This window comes from Myxine glutinosa, chromosome 6 (genome assembly GCF_964187855.1).
Source record: "Myxine glutinosa chromosome 6, kmMyxGlut1.1, whole genome shotgun sequence".
Classification (NCBI taxonomy): domain Eukaryota; kingdom Metazoa; phylum Chordata; class Myxini; order Myxiniformes; family Myxinidae; genus Myxine; species Myxine glutinosa.
In genome coordinates this window covers 2,663,974-2,678,200 of record NC_136266.1, presented here as the reverse complement: position 1 = coordinate 2,678,200, position 14,227 = coordinate 2,663,974, and the positions used below count along the sequence as shown (strand labels likewise).

Sequence of the window (14,227 nt, the reverse complement as noted above, 5' to 3'; positions counted from 1 at the left end):
ATATGAATCCGATAGAGAACTTGTGGGCAGAATTAACACATCAAATCGACCACTTGGACCAGCAGCCGACCTCTGTGCGTGAATTGCAGCAGGCTATTGTCACTGCATGGCAAGCGATTCCTGTCCAAGCCTTGGCAAATCTCGTGAACAGCATGCCTCAACGTGTACGTGCTCTCCTGAATGCTCGTGGGGGTTACACGAAGTACTGAACTGTAATTTTACTGTCCGTAATCCCAGTCGTAATTTAACTTTTGTTTTTGTTAAAAAAAAAATTGGGCTAATGTGCAAAATAAAGAGATACTTCTTTGTAAACGTACAGAAGTTTAACACAGTACTGTCCATGAATTTTCGATATCAGTTTAAATCACTTTCAAGGATCAATTTATTTGTTTCGAAATGTCAAATGTGGTTTTTGTTTCTTTTAAAGGTCACATTAACAAAATCTATAATAATTTCAACATAATTCCAATGAACTTTTGGTTCTAAGACATCTTGAAAAGTTCACCCCCACTAAAAAAATATTCCATATTAAATGCCAAGTCTGTGTGTGTATGTATTTATATATATATATATATATATATATATATATATATATATATATATATATATATCCTCTTCCTCGTTCCATCTAGCCTCATATCGACCCATGGACCAATTGGTGTTCTTCCCATTGCCCTTTTCACATAATGAAGCTTTCAGATGTATTGTTCATTCTATATCCAGATCTTGAATCTCCTATTTTGTCGTGCAAGGATTGACCAATTCGACGATCAAGGAGGCCTTGCTTCCTCCCTGCTAAGTGCAGGAGTCAACCGCAAGGTAGTTGGGTCCTGTTTACATTACGTTGATGTCCTTGGACATATCTAAGTTCAGGTTTGCGAGTCAAAATGGAGTCAAACTCAGACACCAGTAGCTATTGAACGAAAAAAAAATAAACATATGTCACCCACAGGGTGAACCGTATCTTGCCAAAATGTGAACATGAGTGACTTGCTTCAGGTCACACTGAGGTGAACAGAACTGCTATCCACTAGAAGCGACTCTTTGAGGAATGTCTGCCCACGAGATATTCCGATGATAATCGTTCTAGAGAGTGACCTTGAAAAATACGTGTTTGCCTTATAACGTCACCAAATGACGTCATTTATATAATGTCTAAAGCTTGACCTTGACCTATAAATGTCTAAAGCTTCACTTCGCAAAGTGACCTTGACCTTTGACCTTGACCTTAATAATTTCGTATGGTGAATAGTATGTCTTCATGACCAACGCACATTAAATATTGAAAGATTTTGATGAGAACTGAGGAAATAATTTTTTCATTAAAATTTCCGTTTTATTCATGACGTCATCAAATGACGTCATAGCGTCAAACTGTTTACAGATCTGGGAAGCACTCATCAAGGGCATTCATATGAGGTATTACTCGATATGGTACCTACGATTTCAAAATTTGACCTTGGGGTCAATAATTTTCGACCTCCAGCGCTAACCATGAAGGTCAAGGCCGATCGCCACCAAAAACTAATCAGCTGAGCGCCGGACCATATACTAGATTCCCATGAAGTTTGGAGACGATCCGATCAAAGTTACTCAAAAAATTAGTGTTTCGTCGACCTCCATGATTGACCACAAAGTGACCTTGACCTTTGACCTTGACCTTCAAAATTTTGTGTGCTGAAGGGTATCTCTATAGGACTCTGATATGCGAAGTTACAGGAGTTTCCAATAATAACTGTGGTCTACAGAGTGATCTAAACGTGAAAAAAAATGATTAACCACAAACAAAAAAACAAACAAAAAAACAAACATATACACAAAGAATTAAGTTAAGCACCCCTACACAACGAATTAAGGTAAGCACCCCCTAATATATATTCTTTGTGTATATGTATACATTGGCATATATTCTAAGGTATGTGAGATCAAATAATGATTGGTATGACATTAGCAATTACCCATTGATGAAATTGAGTGATCAAAGTGAAAAAAAGTGATTGGTTGAGTCAGTGATCCGATCACGTGGGTCCTACACACGTTATTGACGCAAAGATCGCTAGAGGTCTTCTCAGAACAATGACTGTACGTTAGAAAACATAAACGTCATCCACACTGTCCGTGATGGACCTATAGCTCCATACTTAAATTGAGGTGAAAATATGCCTAAAATTCCCAAAAAATTTCACCTTAAATTATTCAGAATAAAATATTGAAAACGGCATGATTGTTATGTTTTTATGTGACCATAATATCACTTCTCCAGAAAATATAGCAATATCATGGGTATATTACACTGTTTTGACGACAACAAACTTGTAATGTGCGAGGTTGTAAAAAAACGGGGGGGGGTGCTTAACTTAATTCTTTGTGTATACAAGCTGACTAATACATCTTGCAAAAACTTCGTTTTGGCAAGATAATGAGGGAAGTATAGTCGAGACGTTTTCCCATTGCTTAACCAAACCAGTAATAGCCGAAGTGTCGAGGGAAGCACGATGCTGACATTTCGGGAGTTAACCCTTCATCAGAGTTTAAGAGTACCCTAACCCTCTTTTGCTCCGACAAAGGGTCAACTCCGGAAGCGTCAGCTTTACATTGGTTCCCACGATGGTTAGCATACCTTGATCAATATCCTATTGATTCCATCCACCGTTCATCTCGTCTGCACACTCAGATCAACGGCCGTCTTCATGAAGATCAACGGCCGTCTTCATGAAGATCAACGGCCGTCTTCGTGAAGATCAACGCCACAGAATCTTGTTTCTCACAGTCTGAGAGTCCATTAGGTGCTTTTTTGCAAACTCCAAGCAGGCTTTCATGTGTCTTTCCCTGAGGAGAGGCTTCCGTCTGGCCACTCTGCCATAAAGCCCAGATCGGTGGAGTGTTGCAGTGATGGTTGTCCTTCTGGAAGTTTCTCCCATCTCTACACAGGATCTCTGGAGTTCAGCCAGAGTGACCATCGGGTTCTTGGTCACCTCTCTAACCAAGGCCCTTCTCCCCCGATTGCTCAGTTTGGCCAGACAGCCAGCTCCAGGAAGAGTCCTGGTTGTTCCAAACTTCTTCCATTTAAGAACTATGGAGGCCACTGTGCTCTTGGGAACCTTCAATGCAGCAGAATTTTTTTGTGGGCTTCCCCAGATCTGTGCCTCGACACAATCCTGTCTCTGAGCTCTGCAGGCAGTTCCTGCAACCTCATGGCTTGGTTTTTGCTCTGATATGCATTGTCAGCTGTGAGACCTTATATAGACAGGTGTGTGCCTTTCTAAATCATGTCCAATCAGTTGAATTTACCACAGGTGGACTCCAATCAAGGTGTAGAAACATCTCAAAGATGATCAAGAGAAATGGGAGGCACCTGAGCTAAATTTCAAGTGTCATAGCAAAGGGTATGAATACTTATGTCAATGTGATATTTCAGTTTTTTCTTTTTAATAAACTTGCAAAACTTTCTAAAATCCTGTTTTCTCTGTCATTATGGGATATTGAGTGTAGATTGATGAGGGAAAAAATGAATTTAAACGATTTCAGCATAAGGCTGCAACATAACAAAATGTGAAAAAAGTGAATGGGTCTGAATACTTTCTGAATGCACTGTATGTCCCCTCAAACGTGTACCAATCAGAGCTGAGAATCTGGTCACATGACAGGGTGATGCGATTACGTCTGACGTCATTACGGCGGTGCTGCAGCTGACTCTCCACGCACCGCCATTTTGATTTATATGCTGTTCATGCCGAACATATCGTCGAACCTGTCATATATCACAATCGCCATGCTCCACCTTTACGTTTTTCATTCAGTGTGAAACACAAACAAACCGATTGTTAAAATGACCATCAAATATCGAAAGCATCGGCGTTACGTCTCTTCCAACAATACGGTACGTATAGGCCTTAGGCGTTATGATTCGCCTTCTGCTTCGGACAAATTAAACCCGGGTTTCTTAATACAGTGGTATTGTTTCAGTCGTATCGTTTTCGTAATAATAATAATAATATAGTAAATATAACCATAACACTTTAATCCCAATGTGGTGAATGGAAAGTTGATGGATTGAAGCGGTGTAACCGTGGAAGTAAGGAATTCACCTCGGTTTTTTAAAAATAATAGAATTTTCATAATAACGTAACGTTATTATTATAGTAAATCTAATCCTAACACCAATCCCTTTGTAGTGACTGCAAACGTACCGGAGGTTAAATATATATCATCTGCTATATATTAAAGTAGTGGCAGTTTTGTGTCCGGCCGTCATGCTATGTCATTACGGCGTAAAAACCCGCTCACTTCGAGAGCGGCCGGAAAGGTCATTCCTCTTTGGGGTTATTTCGATTACAGTCGATCTATGGCCGGGTCTCAAGAACATTGGGTGTGTGTTCATTTACCAAGGTTCTTGTGGAGAGATCGCCAAGTGGTTTAAACATTCGAGCAAGCACTCCATTCAAAACCCTTAAGGAATGGCTGGCTTGGCAAGCGCTAGCTAGCTGCTTGGTAAATGCACACACCTCCAACCCTTGTGGGGTATATAGATTACAGTCGATCTTCGTTCAGTTCTGCAAGTAAAACTTACCTCATGGCTGTCGGGATTCCTCCAAATTTCTTTCTTTAATGTTATAAACAGCATTAGCGACTGTTTAAAAAGCTAATCATGTGTGTTTGTGGTTTATAATATTTTACAAGCCCGTACACGCCGCTGTTAGACTTTTGGTCTTGTTCAAGGATACTCAACATGACAAGATGACCATTCTACATTGCAGTACACTGTACATCAGATCACTCAATTGCTTTACTCGGGGCTACGTCTTCTCCATCATCTTACACAGTGTGTGAAAGTCCACAGTATGTCTGTGGGTGTGCTTTTAACACGATTTGGAAATTTACCTGGCAGGCCTGGATGTTTCCATCTTGGGCAGCAGGAAAACATGCTTAGGTGAGTGTTGTGCAGATAACAATACAGGGAAATACCTGGTTTACGAAATATATTTGTCTACACTTACCTCACACCCATGACTAACAATTGCACTTGGGAACTGGGAAGAAGCACACCACATGGGAAGAACCATTCCATCATGATAACATTTATTACATCATCAAATGTCCTCATAATCACAGTATGAGGTTGCAGAAAAACAACAAACAAATGTGCAAAGGATAATATGGAGATGAGCCCACCTGTGGTTCTGACAGTGCCTCTGGGACGGGCTCCTCCTTGGTGAGAGTGGGTGGTTGCTCATAATGATCCTCCAGCAGTAGGGCTGGTGGTTCTGGGAATTGGGCCATTCAAGACAAATTACCCCCCAGGAAATGTCAATGTAATGTAGGAGTACAATAAAAATACAATGAAGGTCTTCTCACCGACAAGGAAAGCAAGGTAAAGCTGACGCTTCGGGTGGTAGCCCTTCGACATAACCCACCGATACAGAATGACACAAGCATTGAGACAGTTGTGTGGTGTGTGTCTGGTGTGTGTGTGTTTGTGGTGTGTGTTTGTGGTGTGTGTGTCATGTGTGTGGTGTGTGTGTAAAATGTGTGCAATATTTCACACACACAATACATGTACACTAGGGTGCTTTTTAAAAATGAACGTCAGAATTCAAATTTGCAGAACCCACCATTTTGTGACATTTAATGAAAAAGTAACTCATGCAAATTTGTGAGAATTTAATAATATTTAGAGGTTGCTCAAGCATGTTGTCACTTTTGCTTTGTACGTATAGATGTCGTAAATACAAGGAGGTTGTACTTGGCTTTCTTGTTTATTTCAACTGTTGAATTTAAACTGTTTGTAATTGTGTTTCTGTTTGATTTCAGGTTTTGAGATTCTGAGTTTGCACAAATGGCCACTGGAACTCGTTTGAGTTGTTAGGGTTTGGGTTAGGTTTAGGTTTAGATGTGGACCCTGCTGACTGGGAGCAGTTTCATCACTCAATGTTATCAATGATAATGCAGAACGAGGGGTGTCACTTATTCAGTCCTTCACTACAAAATCCAGGACAAAGGATGAGGAGCAGGTCCAGTACCTCCTTCAGGTAGTTGAGGCGCACAGAAAGGCATTCCCAAAGGCCTCAAAAGCTGCTCTGCAGAAGTAATCCGTGTTTTTGTGCACTGTACTGATTCTGCACACATCACTAAATGATGAAAAGGTTTTGGGCAAACAGTGTTGTATTTTTTCGTTATGGCGTATAATGTTGACATTGTGTACATTTTTGGTGGCTTTGAGCAACCTCTAAAATGCAATGAATTCAGTTAAAATTTTGCCAAGTGTTACTTTCTTTAATTACCACATAAAATATTGAGTTCTGCGTTGCCATCTTGTTTGATTCAAATTTTCCCATATATTATAAAATCACCCTAATGTACACACAATACAATATGTGTATATGTGTCTATATACAGTCACGTGAAAAAGTAAGTACACCCCATGTAAAGTTTTGACTTTTTCAACATATTTCAACATACAGCTATTTGATCTTCATTTCAACAATATTGATAGATAAAGGTGATATAATATAACAAATATCATGAAACATTTACATTTTGTAGTCCATTGTATAATTTAAATAAACATAGATGCAAATTTCACATATGGAAAAAGTAAGTACACCCTTGGCTCTAATAGGTGGTATTGCCCCCTTTGGCAGAAACAACCTCAAGTAGGTGTTTCTTATAACTGTCTGAAATCTAAAATCTGAAAATTTCAGGAAATTTTTACCATAGGTGCACGTCCACCTGTATAATTTTTTTAATGATAATTATGACGTCATAGGTCACATGGTATGGGCCCGATCTTGGAAAAAACGAAAAACGTTGCACCTCTACATCTCCGAAAGCGCTGAATAGAAAAAATTGAGACACGGGTCATTGGAAAGAACTCTCCATGGGGAATACAATATGTTAATGATGATGTCATAGGTGCCTCCATTATGACGTCATAATTCAACAAGTACAAAACTTCATCCGATCAAGATGAAATTTCTTGAGCGTCATCTAGGGATCAATTGGTGGAGAAAGAAAAGAAGGATGATGTCATCGGTCACATGGTTCGGCCGGCATATTTGTTTTAACACAAAAGCTTTAAAAACCACTAAAACACGTCCTGGCGAGGATCTGCAATCTCCGATTGCTCTTTCTTGTTTAGCATTTGTGGAACTACCTTCCGCTAAACGGTTCAATTGCAATCTTCCCTTCAGAGCTTCAAGCAGGCTATGCACCACCATCTTTTCACCATGCACCACCACCATCTTTTCACCATGCACCACCACCATCTTCTTTTCACCATGCACCACCACCATCTTCTTTTCACCATGCACCACCACCATCTTTTCACCATGCACCACCACCATCTTTTCACCATGCACCACCACCATCTTTTCACCATGCACCACCACCATCTTTTCACCATGCACCACCACCATCTTTACCACAGCACCACCACCATCTTTACCACAGCACCACCACCATCTTTACCACAGCACCACCACCATCTTCACCACAGCAGCACGCTGATGCACAATCTTTTCTACCTGCATTAACCCTACCTATCCAGCAGAATACTGTGATCCCTCGTCCCCCCCTGTCCTCACATCCTCGATTGCTTATATCCAGGAATGACTCCATTGCCCCACTGTCAGTACATCGCCCACAAGTTTAAATCCTGTAAACGTTGTTAACAAAGGTGTGCCAAATCCAGGTGTATTTACATACCCTCCTGCCCAAGTGTGGGTGGCTGGCTGCTTCCCTCTCCCAGCTCACCCAAGCCTTCACCATGATCTCGAGCTGGACTGGAGCTGCTGCTGGTGTCAGGCTTGAGTGGAGACGCACCGAGCATCGAACTTAGATTGCTGTTATCATCTGTACAAAGGAAATGTTAGCAAATGTAACCATGGTACGCTTTTAGGGTCCATCTACATATTACATACACAAACTATTACATTAATAACCTCCCCTGCTCACCTCTCATATACCGGTACATTTATATTTCCTCCAAACATTCCTTCACTTCTTCTACGCCTCTTCTCCCAATACCTCACCCCTCCCCTTCTTCGCCCTTTTCAAATATCTAAACCTTCTACATACTCATATCCCCAACCATATATTTTGAGTATTTATGTAGATGACCTTTGAAAGATCTTACCCGATTTTAAAAAGCATAAAAGTTTTTAAATCTCAAAAAACTACAAACAGGAATTTAATGGCCACACGGCTGACTCCGCACGTGAAAAAGCTGAATGCCTCAACTCTGTGTTTGCCTCTAAATCTTGTGTCCCAAACCCATCCCTCTCTGTACCCACCGTACCCAGTCGTACCCAGCTGCTCCTGGACTCTGTGTCCTTTCCTCCTGACAAGTTGGAAAAGTTTCTGTCAACCCTCGACGATGATTCTGCAACTGGACCTGACGACATCAGCCCACGGGTCCTAAAATCCTGTTCTTCCGCTCTTTCACTCCCTCTCTCTGTTCTCTTCACCCTCTCTTTTGCTCAAGGTCATCTTCCATCTGCTTGGAAATCTGCCAACATCACCGCTTTGCACAAAAAAGGTGCAAAAACAGATCCCAGCAACTACAGACCAATCAGCCTTCTCCCAATTTATCAGCAAAGTCATGGAATCCATCCCTGCTTCAGATATGAAATCTTTCCTCTTCTCCAATGGCTTGATCTCTGATCATCAATTTGGTTTCAGACCTGGACACTCAACTCTGGACATGCTGCTTCTACTTTCTCAACAATGGATGGAGGTCCTCAATGCCAAACAGGAAATTAGAGCAGTCTCCCTTGACATATCACGTGCCTTCGATACGGTCTGGCACCCCGCTCTGCTCACCAAACTCTCCTCCTTTGGTATCCATGGAAATCTCCACGCATGGCTGGCGGACTTCCTCTCTAGTCGTAGTCAACGTGTGGCCCTGAATGGGTTTCTCTCATCTCCTCTTCCTGTTCAGGCTGGAGTTCCCCAAGGCAGTGTTCTGGGCCCTGTGCTTTTTCTGGTCTTCATCAATGATCTCTCTGACTCTCTTGAAAATCCTCTCTATCTCTTTGCTGATGACTCTACTCTCTGTCGCTCCATTCTTCATCCCTCGGATCGGCAGTCTGCAGCCTCCTCACTCTCTGCAGACCTGGACAAAATCACAGACTGGGCAAACAAGTGGAACATGTCTTTCAATCCTGACAAATCTCACACTCTTACGATGTCTCTCCGAAAAGACCGACTGGACAACCCTCCCATCCACTTTCTGAATAATCCTCTCCAAGAAGTTCTGTCACTCAAGCTTTTGGGTCTCACTATCTGCCATGATCTTTCCTGGGAAAACCACATTTCAAATCTGGCCTCCAAAGCCAGTCGCCGACTGGGCATCCTCCGTCGTGCGAAGTCCTTCCTTGGCACACCTGAGCTCCTCACCACATACAAGGCTTTCATCCGCAGCTCAATGGAATACTGCTCTCCCCTCTGGGCTGGTGCTCCTGCCTCACACCCAGCTCGTCGTCACGCTGTTGAAACCAAAGCATTCAGAATCATTGGAATCTCCCGCGATGAAGCTACGAGCTACGCGAACTACCTCCGAGGGCCTCTCACTCACTCACCGCAGGCAGGTTGGTGGTCTTTCCGTCTTCTACCGACTCCTCTCTGGCCTTGCCCCCCCAGCTCTCTCTGGGCTCTGTCCCGCAAATATTCCTACAAGTCGCACAAGATCTGCCTGCAACCCTCTTATGGTTAAACTGCCAAAATCAAGACTCTCTGCTCACCTTCACTCCTTCATTCCTCTTTTCTCCCGCCTCTGGAACAAACTCCCTCACTCTCTTCAATCCCACTCCACCCTCCAGGTCTTTAAAACAGCTGTTCACCACCATCTCTTATCCATCCAGGTCTTCCCCCATCCAAAACCTTGATCTTTTCTACCCCCGCTAATTTCACCCCAATTCCACTTTTTTGAAATACCAACTTCTGTCCTGGAAGTCCTTGGTGTCCTTGTGTTTTATACTTCTCCCTCCCCCCCCCCCCCCCCCTTCCCACGCCTCCTCCCCCCAAGCCCTCTCCCTTCCACACATCTCCCTGCTCTCAAATGTTGTGTTTGTGTGCTTCCCCTTCTCTCCCCATCTTGTCTTCCGCTCCCTCTTTTGATATACTTTGTCTGGTTGATTTGTTTGTGAAGTAAATGTTAGCACTTTCACGAGCCTCGATTCAGTATACAAAAAAAAAAAAAAAAAAAAAAAATTGGTTTTATGAAACTCTCTCCAATTACAGTGCAGGGTTTTCAACCATCCACAAGATGTCACCTCCTCTGACATATACACGACAGGTGACAGCAAAAAAAAAAAAAAAAAAAACACAATATAAGGCAATTGTGTATGTATGTGCATTGTGCATCTAAAATTAATACAAAACATGGCTGGCCGATCTCCACCAAATTTTGCATATGTGTTCATGGTACCGGGGGAGAAGAGGAGATGGGGAGATGGGGAGAAGGGGGAAAAGAGAAGAAGGGGAAGGGAAAGAGGAGGAGAAGGGGAAGGGAAAGAGGAGGAGAAGGGGGAGGGAGAGAGGAGGAGAAGGGGGAGGGAGAGAGGAGGAGAAGGGGAAGGGGAGGGAGAGAGGAGGAGAAGGGGGGAGGAGAAGGGGGAAGGAGAGAGGAGGAGAAGGGGGAGGGAGAGAGGAGGAGAAGGGGGAGGGAGAGAGGAGGAGAGGGGGGTGGAGAGAGGAGGAGAGGGGGGAGAAGTGGGCCAAGAGGGGAGAGGAGGGGGGAGAGAGCAGAAGGGGGAGGGAGTAAGGAGGAGGGGGAGGGAGTAAGGAGGAGGGAGAGAGGGGGAGAAGGGGGAGGGAGAGAGGGGGAGAAGAAGGGGGAGGGAGGAAGGGGGAGGGAGAAAGGAGGAGGAGGGGGTGGACAAAGGAGGAGCGGGGGAGGGAGAGAAGGGGAGACGACCTGCCAATGCTCCCGGTGTTTCTAGTTCACAAAACCTGTTCCTCAAATACATCTTTCTAGAACCTTCACATCTCCCTGATGTAAACGCTGTTTCGTTTACAAAGTAAAGCAGATTCTCAATGTTCCGTGTATAAAGTACACAAAGAATAAGCACACAGGTTACCGTGCAAGTCCGTGTTGAGGGGTGACGAACTGTTTTCGGGGGTCGTCGCCTCCAGAAACACCTTGTCTTCCTTTGATCTCCGAGCACCTTTACTCTGTAGCCATTAATCAAAAAAAATCGTCGTTCGAAGGGGGTCACTTGTGGTCCCTCTCTCCTCCCCCAACCCCAACGCCCCCCTAACCCAATCACACCCACTCCCACTCTGTCACCCCCACCTGGCGTCACATGGGGTCCCCCGCATCACGCCTCCCCCTCTCACCCCCACTCCCACTCCCACCTGGCGTCACCCCTCCCCTCTCACCCCCACCTGGCGTCACATGGGGTCCCCCGCATCACCTCCTCCCCCTCTCACCCCCACTCCCACCTGGCGTCACATGGGGTCCCCCGCATCACCTCCTCCCCCTCTCACCCCCACTCCCACCTGGCGTCACATGGGGTCCTCCCCGCATCACCTCCTCCCCCTCTCACCCCCACTCCCACCTGGCGTCACATGGGGTCCTCCCCGCATCACCTCCTCCCCCTCTCACCCCCACTCCCACCTGGCGTCACATGGGGTCCCCCGCATCACCTCCTCCCCCTCTCACCCCCAGTCCCACTCCCACCTGGCGTCACATGGGGTCCTCCCCGCATCACCACCCCCCCCCTAACCCATTCCTGCGTCACCCCCACCCCAAGTCACACGGACCCCCGAAACAACCCCCCTACCCCGCATCACAGGGGTCCCCCACGCGTCCCCTCCCCTACGGCGTCACAAGGGTTCCGTACGTCACAGCCGCCCCCGTCACATCACGTCGGACTAATAACGGTACCTCGTCAGACCTCCTCTCCGCCACGGGGACCCACTTGTAGATCCTGAGGGACGTGTCACCGATCGTGACCCATTTTTTCTCCCTGGAAGACCAAGCGTAGACCGTGTGGACCCGATTAGTCGGACACGTCAAGGACAAGTCACAGTATCATTACCGGGCGGCGCTCTCGAAACACTGAATCCTTCTTACCAACGGCGGACTCGGTCGATGGCGGCCATGACCCGCTTGATGTCATCCTTGGCTCGGCTGCGCGTTTCCGCACGGGCCGTACGACCGGACATCCCGGCCGCCGCGACGACGCACGAAGAGACTCCGCACGGAAACGGGAACCTTGGAAACCCTTCAGAACCCTCGGACGACCGCCTCCACCGTCGTAACCGCGACACCCACCCTAGTCAGATCGCAAACCACCGGCTCTTCGAGCCACGTGACCTGGCATCGCTCGCCCATTGGTTTTCTGGCGTCACATGCCGAGCAACTTCCAAACTCTCGCGAGATGTTGTCCGATCGAGATTTAAAACTTCTTGATCGTCGTGTGCAGTAACATAGAAAGAGAGGCTTGTCAAAAAAGTGCTGCAGTGTGCGCATGCGCGAGTGTGCGTGATGCGGAACAAACATTTTCAAGTATCATTATCAACATCAGCACCATCAACATCATGAACATCATCATCATCATCACCACCAACATCATCATCACCACCAACATCATCATCACCACCATCAACATCATCACCACCATCAGCATCATCACCACCAACATCATCATCACCAAAAATCAACATCATCACCACCATCAACATCATCATCATCATCATCATCACCACTGAAGGAACTGCGCTCCAACGCGAGTCGAAAGAATTGACGCGACCAAAGACGGAATTCGTCCGAGTTGCTTTATTGAAACAAAACAGCTCAGGTATTCTGACAAGCCCGTTTTTCGGGCAACAATATATATACACATTTATGTCGGGAAGTTTGCCCGGCAAAAGCTATACCGGGCATGCCCGGGTATCAAGGGCGAGCCTTGGAAAGGCGAGTCTGGACCTGCCCGGGCGTGTTTGGCTGCGGCCTGGCAAGTCGAGGCTGGGCGTGCCCGGGCGCTCTGGGCGAGCACTGGAAAGGCGATAGCGGGCATGCCCGGACGCTCTGGGCGAGCCCTGGAAAGGCGATAGCGGGCATGCCCGGACGCTCTGGGCGAGCCCTGGAAAGGCGATAGCGGGCATGCCCGGACGCTCTGGGCGAGCCCTGGAAAGGCGATAGCGGGCATGCCCGGACGCTCTGGGCGAGCCCTGGAAAGGCGAGAGCGGGCATGCCCGGGAAAGACGAGACCGGGCGTGCCCGGGAGGTTCGGGCGTGCCCGGGAACAGTGAGTCCGGGCATGCCCGGGAGAGGCGCGTCTGGCCGGTGCAAGGCGATTATGTACATCCAGCGGTAACCGCTACACACGCCCCTCCAGAATCGACCTGCACCGGCAGGGTCAATTTAAGGGGGGTCCGGATGACCCGGCCGAAGCGACCCCTGGAGGGTCGTGGGGAGGGGTCTGACGTGGTGGTGGGTGGTCGAGCGGGGGGAACTGTGGACGGGGGGCGGCCTCGCCGCGGAGGAAGGGCCAACCGTGGTGGTCGGTCAACGTCCATGTGCGCCGGTTTGAGGCGGTCCACAGAAATCCGGTCCGGCCGGCCGCCGAAGTCGACGATGAAAGACTTGTCGCCCCGTCGCAGGACCCGGAAGGGCCCGTCGTACGGCGGCCGGAGTGGCCCCCGGTGCGCGTCATGACGCACAAAGACGTACTCCGCTGTGCGAAGCGCCGGGGGGACGTAGGACTGGGGGCCACCGTGGCGGGACGTCGGCACGGGGGCAAATCGTCGGGCGGCCTCCTGGAGGTCCGAGCGCTGGCGAGCGGCGGACCAGGGACTGGTAGCGTCAGGCACGAATTCGCCCGGGACGCGGAGTGGCTGGCCGTAGACGAGCTCGGCGGCGGACGCCTGGAGGTCTTCCTTGGGGGCCGTGCGAAGGCCCAAAAGGACCCACGGCAGCCGGTCGGCCCAACCGTCGTCCTGAAGGCCGGCCATGAGTGCGGCCTTCATGGAGCGGTGAAACCGCTCGCACAACCCATTGGCTTGGGGGTGGTAGGCCGTGGTGCGGTGCAGCGTGACCCCCAACGAACGGGCGACCGCGCCCCAAAGCTCAGACGTGAACTGTGGGCCGCGGTCGGACGAGATGTCCGCTGGTGCGCCGAAGCGCGCGACCCAGGTGGCGATGAACGCCTGCGCCACGTCGGCGGTGGTGGTGGAGGTGAGGGGCATGGCCTCCGGCCACCTGGTGGTCCTGTCCACCATG

The 14,227-nt window shown here is 47.5% G+C and overlaps 1 protein-coding gene across 8 annotated transcripts in view; it reads right to left on the bottom strand.

The window, feature by feature from the left end:
* Positions 1 to 12,378, bottom strand: part of LOC137429538 (B-cell CLL/lymphoma 7 protein family member B) — a 33,022-nt gene extending 20,644 nt beyond the window's left edge. For 2 of the 8 annotated variants that reach the window (XR_010984893.2, XM_068119516.2), the window contains exons 1-6: positions 12,077 to 12,374; positions 11,888 to 11,969; positions 11,079 to 11,172; positions 7,705 to 7,851; positions 6,021 to 6,128; positions 5,173 to 5,264 (exon numbers count right to left, since the gene is read on the bottom strand). Coding sequence is in view for 4 of the 8 variants with exons in the window: in XM_068119516.2 (XP_067975617.1) it covers positions 5,173 to 5,264; positions 6,021 to 6,128; positions 7,705 to 7,851; positions 11,079 to 11,172; positions 11,888 to 11,969; positions 12,077 to 12,168 (615 nt within the window). In the remaining 4 variants the exon portion in view is untranslated. Of the gene's footprint in view, positions 1 to 5,172; positions 5,265 to 6,020; positions 6,129 to 7,704; positions 7,852 to 11,078; positions 11,173 to 11,887; positions 11,970 to 12,076 lie in introns of all 8 variants that reach the window. The other 6 variants (XR_013623752.1, XM_068119518.2, XR_013623754.1 and 3 more) reach the window with 4 other exon arrangements.
* Positions 12,379 to 14,227: the final 1,849 nt, after the last annotated feature.